The 9,820-nt window shown below is 54.7% G+C and overlaps 2 protein-coding genes across 3 annotated transcripts in view; both read left to right on the top strand.

Moving 5' to 3' along the window:
• The window catches only part of Fgf17 (fibroblast growth factor 17), a 6,791-nt gene extending 3,265 nt beyond the window's left edge, over positions 1 to 3,526 (top strand). Inside the window, exons 3-5 of one of the 2 annotated variants that reach the window (XM_048801633.1) lie at positions 1,161 to 1,305; positions 1,518 to 1,624; positions 2,797 to 3,526. In XM_048801633.1, the coding sequence (XP_048657590.1) occupies positions 1,161 to 1,305; positions 1,518 to 1,624; positions 2,797 to 3,090 (546 nt within the window). In that variant the 3' untranslated portion in view covers positions 3,091 to 3,526. Of the gene's footprint in view, positions 1 to 1,127; positions 1,306 to 1,517; positions 1,625 to 2,796 lie in introns of both variants that reach the window. The other variant, XM_015499519.2, reaches the window with a different exon arrangement.
• Positions 3,527 to 8,614: 5,088 nt separating this feature from the next.
• Dmtn (dematin actin binding protein) overlaps positions 8,615 to 9,820 on the top strand; it is a 28,187-nt gene continuing 26,981 nt past the window's right edge. The window contains exon 1 of the mRNA XM_048801621.1: positions 8,615 to 8,800. Coding sequence (XP_048657578.1) covers positions 8,758 to 8,800 — 43 coding nt within the window. The 5' untranslated portion in view covers positions 8,615 to 8,757. The remainder of the gene's footprint in view (positions 8,801 to 9,820) is intronic.

Below are 9,820 nucleotides of genomic sequence, written 5' to 3'. Positions count from 1 at the left end.
AAAAAAAAAAAAAAAAAAAAAAAAGAGGAGGAAATTAGGAATTCTGGGCAGGGCAAGGCTGTCCCCCAAATGGCCAATAGTATCCAGATAGAGAAACAAGTGAGGTGCATCTTCATGCTAGAGCTAAGGCGATCTCCAATGGATAGGAACTGTCCTCCTGACGGGCACCTAATAGGATGGCAGGAAGTGATCTGTTTCTCCCCGACTCAATGTTACAGAGCGGTAAGGGCAGCTCCAGCGTGGAGATGATGGTGGTAGTGTGCTTGGGTGGAAATAGCTCCTCTCCTGGCCCTGGGAAGGAGAGCAGGCTGATGGTGGCAATACCTTCTACCTGCCTGGGGAGCCTCAATTACACTATGGCACCAGAGGTCACATTGTGGCACCAGCAGGCAGGCAGCCTGTGAAAGCAGCCATTGAATCCCACTGATAGCACTTCCCGTGAGGGAGGTATTAGACCCACAGAGCCCACAGTGAAGTGAGCACCGCAGGAAGGGGAACCAACTGCCCAGAGGGCCCCATGTACTTGGGGAAGACACAGGGGGGCAGGATCTGGAAAGGCAGCTTACAGGGCTGACGGGGCCCTAGATAAAGATAAGGGCATAAGAGATCCCAAAATATTCTCCAGTGACCCTAACTCAAAGCACCTAATAAACCATCTGCTCTGTGCACAGGCACTAGGGCAGGGATCTTTCAAAGTGTGTGGGGAGGATAAAGGAGAAATCAGGTAGCTCTGGCTAATGGATCCAAGATCCCAGAGGTAGGAAAACAGGGTCTGTCTCAGGTGAGCTGTGTGTCTCTGTGCACGTCCTCCACACAACATGGGAAGGGACACCATAGCCTTGAAGGTCCTTTCCAGCTTCCCAAGTTATGCTGTATCACTGTGTCCCCCAAGCCTGGGCAGACACAAGGCTCCTGCCTTAAGGTGGATGCAACCAAGAGGCCATGACTGTCTCACCCAGCAGCCTGGGTAGGTCATGGCCCCATGCCAACTTCACCTTGCACCTTCTACTCTGCAGGACACAGGGCCTGCCCCCACTGCACTCACCTAAACACCCCTCTCCCCGATGGACCAGTGGTGGTGTCATCCAAAGCAAATTGACACTATTTTTCCCTTGGTAACCGCAAAGGGGGAGAATCACCCGTCTCCTAATTTTAACCAGTACGTGAGGGACCAGGGTGCCATGACCGACCAGCTGAGCAGGCGGCAGATCCGTGAGTACCAGCTCTACAGCCGGACCAGTGGCAAGCACGTGCAGGTCACCGGACGTCGCATCTCCGCCACCGCTGAGGACGGCAACAAGTTTGGTGAGACCTGGCCCTCGGCTGCAGGCCTGGCCTCCCGGCCCATCCCCAGAGCCTGTGCCAGGGCTAAGGCCACAGCGGGAGGGCCCCAGGGCCTGACAGTTCTCAATCCCTCTCACCTGCCTGAGTTTGGAGGGCAGACTGGTTGGGGATCCTTTCTGCACCCCTGGCTGGCAGCCCTGTGACTGAGGCCTTTCTCTCCTCCCCCATCACAGCCAAGCTCATAGTGGAGACAGACACATTCGGCAGCCGGGTGCGCATCAAGGGGGCGGAGAGTGAGAAGTACATCTGTATGAACAAGAGGGGCAAGCTCATCGGGAAGGTGAGGCCTGCGCGTGCAGGGCCTGCTGGCAGGGCAGGCAGGGCCGACAGCACCCAGCTCCCCCTGCGGAGCCCACCCACAGGAGCAAGACAGGGATCTCAGTGGAACTGTGACTTCTTACTGTCCTCTCAGCACACCTACTGTGCCTCCCTGTTTCTCTTTCAATGGCTCTCTTAGCCTTCTGAGGGGACCCCTGACCCACAAGGACCCCTGGCTCTGTTATAAGGTGCCTTTCCCCAGCAGCGATCAGTAAGAGTGCTAATACCCCCATGTCCCTGTATGAAGGGCTAAGGGCTCATGAGGGTTGAAAGTTGGGGCACATAGAAGACAGAAGCTCCCCCAAGTTCAGTGGGTCCCCCAAGTTCAGTGGGCTCCAGCTAGCAAGATGCACACTAAATACTGGGCAATGAACCCTTCCTTAGTGGGGTCCATCCAGCTTGTCGGTAAAGAGGATTACATTTCCTTTGGAACTGGGCACTCCTGGCTTCCAATTCTAGCTGCTGCTCACCAAATAACCTCAGGCATGTTGTCTGAGAAAGGAGCATAGGGCATGGGGTCCATAGGGTCAAGTGGGGCTGTTGTGTCCGACACTCTTCTTCCCTTCTTTCTTTTCTTAGGGGGCAGGGAGAAGGACCTAGGGATTGAACCTAGAGGTGCTTTGCCTCTGAGCTATATCCCAGCCTTTTATTTTTTTTTTCCCCTCAGCAATTTAGTGAGACAGAGCAATTTAGTGAGACAGAGTCTCACTAAATTGTGATCCTCCTGCCTCAGCCTCCCAAATTGCTGGGATTATACGCATGTACCACTGCATCCTGATCCTTCTTTCTTTTTTTGTCAGAGACTCTTGCCTCCCTCTCTCAACTCAGCAGCACCCCTCACCCAGATTGAATGAGCGTTTTTCATGTACCAAGTGCCCCAGGAAACACATTACCTTGATCTTTATGTCACGTCAGGAAACTGAGCCTCAATGGCTAAACACCTCAACTGCCAAGTAACAAGCCTGTATCTAAATCCAGCTCTGACTCCAAGCTTATTCATTTTGCCTTACTAGCAAAGATGCCCGTGTCACTAGGCAGCTCCCTCCTGGGAATAAGGGACCTACAAAATAGGTCCAAAGGCAGATAAGCCCTCTGGGGCTGGGTGGACAAATTCTCCTTCTCCCTTCTCCACAGCCCAGCGGGAAGAGCAAAGACTGCGTGTTCACTGAGATCGTCCTGGAGAACAACTACACAGCCTTCCAGAATGCCCGGCATGAGGGCTGGTTCATGGCCTTCACCAGGCAGGGCCGGCCCCGCCAGGCCTCCCGCAGCCGCCAGAACCAGCGAGAGGCCCACTTCATCAAGCGCCTCTACCAGGGCCAGCTGCCCTTCCCCAACCATGCTGAGAGGCAGAAGCAGTTCGAGTTTGTGGGCTCAGCCCCCACCCGCAGGACCAAGCGCACTAGGAGGCCCCAGCCCCTCACGTAGGGAGGGAGGCGGGAACAGCTGCCCCTCAGCAGCCTTCCCACCCCCTTCCATTCCTAATCCAAAGACTGGGCTGGGATGGAGGGAGGGGAACCAGAGCCCCAAGGAGGACCCTGACGACCCGAAGCATCAGTGCCCCCAGCTGGGAAGGGACAGGACTGTTGCTCCCATGGGCTGGCGCCACACACTGAAATAGGCTCCTTTCTGGGCCAAGGGCAGATCCCAGGAGAGGAACTAGTGTGTCACCCTGATCGCAGAGCCAGCCTCCCAGCAGTGGCCTGAAACAAGCGGACAGGTCAGAAATGTGAGGCCTTGCACAGGCAACCCGGGTGGAGGCGGCTGGCTTCAAATCTTGTTCCCCAAATCCCCCTCAGTCTGTCCCCAGGGCCCAAGATCCTCTTGGCCAGAGAGTAGGAAGGGGCTTTTGGTTTTGTTCATTTAAAAAAAAAAAAAAGGAGAAAAAGGGCCGGCCATTCCTCACTCTCCATGACCCAGGCCTGCACCCCCACCCCGAAACCCCAGAATAAAACCATTTTCCTGCAAACGGGTTATCTGGAGTGGGGTGGACTGCAATCAAGCTGGCTGCTGCACGCGGCACAGAGAAGCGCCTGGCGCTGGCCGAGGGAATGGGCGGCAGGTGCAGGGGCCACTGGCCGCACGTCCGGCAGGGGCGGGGGGCCGTGCGGCAGGAGGCCGGCGGCCCAGGGCGTGCCCAGGCCCCGGGGACCGGGCGGCCACTCCCTCTGCGGGCTCCGGTGTCCTCGGCTCGCACGGTGCGTCCCGTGCTACCTGTTGGGGCGGAAAGAACCCTATCNAATCTTGTTAGGGGCCGGGGCTTCCTAGCTGACCCCCCCCCGCCCGCCGCGGACTCTCCTCGGCTGCTGCAATGCCCCCGGCCTCACGTTCCCAACCCCCCCCGCCCGTCCCTTCACTGTACTGAGAAAAAGTTGGGCAGAAGGATTAGGGAAAGAGGAGAAAAAGGATGAAAGCCATCCCTTCTTCCCACCGGTCCCTTTGGCCTCAAATAAGGCGAGAGGAGGGAAAGGGAGGTGGCAGCCGCAGTCCAGGTGGACGGCGAGGGCAGGAGCCCAGCCTGACCCCAACCCGGGGCCATTTAGAAGGTGGGGACCGCAGCAGCCGAGAGGGAGGTCCCCAGGCCTCAGGACAGACATTCTCCTTGCAGTTTGTCATAATTGCTTTTCACCAGGTTGCTTTTTTTCCTCTCCCCCCATCACAAAGAATCTTAATCCTGGTGAAGACCGTGGGCTGTGTTGGGGGTCGTTTTCTGGGGTGTGTAGGGCGGGTGGTCTGGAGCGCAGCTGATAACTGGCGAGTTCAATGGGACTTTTAAAACTGGGGCAACACCCAGCAATTACTTGAGGACAAAAGATTGGGCCCCCCAGGTGTGGAGGACTGGACTTTGGGGAGCGGGGGGGCGGGGGCCGGGAAGGAGGTGTGTTGGGGAGTGGGGACTCTTACAATCACTCTGATTTCCGCAGGAATTTGAGACATTCTTTAAGACTTTAGACGGCCTCCCCCCAGCCGGGCCTTTGGCCCACCCCCATCCCCCACCCCCTTGCTCGGGTTAGAGACGGCTTCAAAGGTGGACGGGGCTCTTTGTCTTGCCTGAGCTTTCTTCTCAGCCTTTTTCTGGCCCCTCCCTGGCTCTCTTTGACCTCCCCAGCACAGACAGGCCTCTGGGGGCCGGCTCCAGAAAGCCCTCACTGTTTCCTTTCTTGCTTTTTGAGGTGAGACCTGGCACGCAGGGACCAGGAATGGGGAAGGATAAGGGAGGGCAGTTTCAGAGGCCTGTGCATCTCAGGTAGTGTCTTCACCTCCAGCCAGGCCCTGGCCTGGGTGTCTGATGCCTGCTCTGGCCTCTGGTCCCTGACTGGGCTCTGAATTTTCTCACCACCACATTTCTTAGTGCCTCTGCCCAGGATCCAGGTGCCCTACCCCAGGCAACCCTTCACACCCTGGGGAAGTCTGCTCAGTTCATTGCTTCCTCATAAAAGATGCTTTAAAAAAAGGAGAACCTGCCACCAAGTCAGGCACGGTGGCGCATGCCCAAATCCCAGTGACTCAGAAGGCTGAGGCTGGAGGATTTGCAAGTTTGAGGCCAGCCTCAACAATTTAGCCCCTGTCTCAAAGAGGGAGTCAGGGCAGGGATGCTCAGTGGCAAAATGTTCTGGGTTCAATCCCCAGTACCATGGGGGAGGGGGTAGGAAGCCAAAAGAATGGATCTCTAAGAATCTGGGAACTTCAGAAGGGAGTTAATATGCTTATGTACTGATGGGAAAGATGCTTCCCCAGGACCAAGGACCACACCTGGCTTCAGCAACCCTGGTTGCTTCCTGTTCCTGAAGGTTCTAAGCAAGAGTGAGCAAGGGGTGGCCCCAGGGGGCTGATTACTAATGGCCCATTGCTATTGGGGCAAGATGAACCCATCAAGGGGGAGGAAGTGACAAGGTAGAGGGCGACTGCAGAAGTATGCCTCAAATCCTGCACCTGTTTAAGTTTACTGAGACCCTCAGCCTAAGAATAGCCTTTCTATTGATCTCTCCTCCACCCTGTCCTCCAAAAAGCCAGATGAGGTGGAAGGGAGCCAGAGCAAGAGGCTACAAAAGCTGGTTTTACTTATGTCCCCTCCAATGGCCAGTAGCCTCCTATTCACCAAACTAAAAGCCTTGCTTCAGTCCTTCCAGAGGAGGACCGCTTCTTGAACTGCTTCCCCCAGCCTGCTCTTGCCTGGCTCCTCCTGTAGAAGCAGTTCTAGGATTTCTTCTGTGTTCTCTCCTGTATGCTGTCTCTTGCTAGCCATCTCCACACCCTCAACCCCTTGTGCAGGACTGATTTCTCTCCCAGACTCTGGAATTCTGCTCTGTTGCAGGCCTCCCTTGACTCTGTCTACATTACTGCAGGGGTTTCCTAGTGGTGCCTGCCCCAGCTGCATCCACTGCACAGGTGGCTCTGCCGACCCGGAGTACCACACACCAGCTCTGTGCAGGCCCCTCAGCAGCAAACTCCTGGTGTGGCTTTTAAGACTCTTGTCCAGGGCTATCCAGTCTCCCTGCCCCGCCCTCTCCTTTAGTACATCCCCTTCCAGAAATGCCATTAAAACAGGAACTCTTGCCATCACGAAGTGCACTGTCTCCATGTTTGCTATGAGTAACCCCTGGACTGGCAGGGGAGCAGAGAACATTGCGCACCAGGCGTTCTGAGAGTTCCTGCTGCTGGGCGCCATGGCACATGCCTGTAATCCCAGCGACTTGGGAGGTTGAGGCAGGAGGATCACAAATTCAAAACCAGCCTCAGAAACTTAGGCCCTAAACAACTTAAAAAGACCCTGTCTCAAAATAAAAGGGCTGGGGGGCTGGGGATGTGGCTCAAGCGGTAGCGTGCTCGCCTGGCATGCGTGGGGTGCTGGGTTCAATCCTCAGCACCACATAGAAATAAGATAAAGATGTTGTGTCCACCGAAAACTGGAGAATAAATATTTTAAAAATATAATTAATTAATTAATTAATTAATTAATTAATTAAAGGGCTGGGGATGTGGCTCAGTGGTTGAGCACCCCTGGGTTCAATCCCTGGTACGAAATAAATAAATAAATAAAAATTCCTGCTGCCTGACAGGCCCTTCTCCAACATGCTCGCTCACCTGGAGACTAGTGGCCTCCCCTGCTCCACAAGTATTTGACCCTCTCTGGCTCTGCTGCTGCTGGTCTCTCTTGCCAATCACTTACCTTTGCCTTTGGCACATATCACATAGCTCATCCCGCATCTTCATTACGTATGTTTGTATGATGGTTCTGCTGGAGAAAAGGACCTCAGAGGTAAAAAATAGTGTTGCCACACCCACCCACCCACCCACTGCTTGTGCCCAGCCCAGGACAAATCACAGGGGGAATGTATATTGAGGGGATCATCCAAATGAGGCCCCAGAAAGAAGTCATTGCCCAGCACCTAGCTGTTCCTCAAGGTGCAACTCAGGTGTGAGGAGTCTTCAGCAGTTTCTGTAATACTTACTTCTTCCGTACAGTTCTCAAGCTCTGTGCTAATCCTTCAAGTAATTTTAAAAGATGGACAACAGGGAACTCTCAAGGCACTTCAAATTTAATTGGAAGGGTAAACTCATAGACTTTTTTTTTTTCGTACTGGGTATGGGTAGTGAACTCAGGGACACTAGACCACTGAGCCACATTCTCAGCCCTATTTTGTATTTTATTTAGAGACAGGGTCTCATTGAATTGCCTGGCACCTCACAGTTGTTGAAGCTGGCTTTGAACTCGTGATCCTCCTGTCTCAGCCTCTGGAGCTGCTGGGATTACAGGCATGTGCCACTGTGCCCAGCCTATTTTTTTTTTTATGTGAGGTTTTCTTTCTTTCTTATTTTTTAGTTGTAAATGGACACAATACCTTTATTTTATTTATTTACTTTTATGTGGTACTGAGTATCAAACCCAGTGCCTTGCACGAGTGAGGCAAGCAATCCAACATTGAGCTACATATCCCAGCCCAAACACATAGACTTTTGGAAATCTCTGTTATAATATTTTTATTTTGGCAGGATTGAACCAGGGGTGCTTTATCAATAAGCTCCATCCCAGTCCTTTTACATTTCTTATTTTGAAATAGGTTTTCCCTAAATTGCCAAGGGAGGCTGGGCCTCGAATTTGCAGCAGCCTCCTGAGTCACTGGGATTACAGGTATGCACCACTGCACCCTGATTTAGGGCAGGAAGTTTTTTCCCATGTGTCCATGTGGGCAATCTCACATTTAGAGATCTCCAACCATCCACGGTGGCACAGCCAGTGAGCACTATGGTCCAGACTCTTGCTATCTTCAACACCAGGAGTGCAATATTCTCTAGTCCACTGTCCAGTGGGTGCTGAGGTGGGAGAGAGTGTGGGGTTGGGGCACCTGGGAGGATGCAGTGGTATAGCTGGGATTGGCACTATCTCATTGGAGAGAAGATGCACAAGGTGGGAATATGGAGAGGGGAAACAGCACTGGGAGGAAGGCTTAGAGGTATGAAAATGTGAGGCACATTCAGGGGAAGGTGAAAGATTGATCAGTTTGGCTGGAACTGAAAGTGCATAGAGAGATGGCAGGCAATGGGTGAGTCAAGTCATGCAGTTTGGTCTTGGTACAGTGGCGGGGAGGAGAAACAGGAAGGCTTTGAGAAGGGGAGTGACAGATGGAATCATCTGCAGGCAGCATTCTGGGGACTAAGGTCTGGGAAAGTGGAGGCCCAGAGTCCAACACCCAGAGGGAAGAAGATGTGGCTTCCAGCCTCTGGTGAAAAAGGTCCCTTCCTTTTCCTCTCCTGGGCCTGGATCTTTGGAGAAAAGGGCCTCAGAGGTAAAGGGCCTCAGAGGCCTCTTGGTGCTGTGGCTCAACCTCTCCAGGAGTTAATATTTAGACAGGATGGGGGGCACTCCTGATGCTCCCCCTCCCAGCATGTTGGTACGCGGGGTGGGGCCAGGAGGCACTGGAGTGAGACAGACAGGAGCAGAGAAGCCTGGTGCACATGCCTGGGAGAGGGGGCAGGTGGCAGGACCAGAGTCCGCTCAGGATCTCTGGCACCAGTGACCTTGCTGGGGAAGGGAGCTAAGAAATAGGGGTCTGGGGCCTGGAACCCCTTGCCAGAACCCCCTGTTGTGAATGAATGTGCCCACTGGGAAGAGCTGAGAACTCCTGGACTTTGAGAGGTAAGGTGGGCCTACCTGGTCAAGTGGTGCTGAGGAAGCTCACCTGGGCAAGGACTCACATTCACTGGGTCACTGTTGCCTGTTCTCTCATCCCAGCCCTGTATTGGGGGCAGGGGGCAGGCAGGCCACAAGGAGGGCCTCCCCTTCAGCTGGCCTTGGGAAGACTGGGACCTTTCCAGGAGGAGGGGGCTGGACACAGAGCCAGCCTCTGCTCAGGACAGAGGTGAGCGGAGAATAGACAGAGGCTGACAGGGGAGAGGGTCTCCTGGCCCTGCTGACCCCCACATGTGCGCCTGTGCAGGCACTTGTACACACACACACACACACACACACACACACACACACACACACAGCAGGGAGCCCTTCCAACAGGAGTGACCTTGGCAGCTACCACTCCTCAGGTCGACAGAGGGAGCCCTAACTCTTTTCTGCCCTCGGGTCCGGAGCTCGCTGGGCCTAAGACTATTTCTGCCCCAGGTGGCTGGCCCATGGAGGGTCATTCCCGAGGACCGTGGGTCTGAGGCATGGAGGACAGTGGGGCAGGACCTTGAGGATTAGAAGAGAGCAATCTAATGCTCTGACTTTTCTCTAGGTTAAGGGAAATGAGGGAGGGTTTGAGACTAGGAGGAGGTGAGCAGGTACAGAAGTAGGGGCCGGACTGCCACACGCCGGCCCCTGCCAGTGCCCCTCCTATCAGGGACCATCCCTCTGACCTTCTGGCACCAGGGTTGCTGCTCCCTTGTCTCTATGACCCTTCCCCAGCTGCATGCTAGGCTTCCCAGGATGGGACGGTTTCCACAGCATGTCATCCCCCTTCAAGACCAGCCTGCTGTCTGGCCCTGACTTAGGGTTCTCCTGAGGCCATCCTGGGAGCCAATCCTGGAGCCTGACAGAGTGGGGGAGGGGAGGCCTGATGGGGCCTAGTAGGAGCCCCCACCCCAGCACTAGAGGCTCCCCGCAGCTCCCCCCACCCCACCCCCCCAGTCCCTGAGGAAGAGAGGCCGTAGCAGCCACAGCTTC

Source organism: Marmota marmota, unplaced genomic scaffold, assembly GCF_001458135.2.
Source record: "Marmota marmota marmota unplaced genomic scaffold, marMar, whole genome shotgun sequence".
Taxonomy (NCBI): domain Eukaryota; kingdom Metazoa; phylum Chordata; class Mammalia; order Rodentia; family Sciuridae; genus Marmota; species Marmota marmota.
Note: the sequence above shows the minus strand (reverse complement) of the source record. Positions and strands in the feature narration are given on the sequence as shown.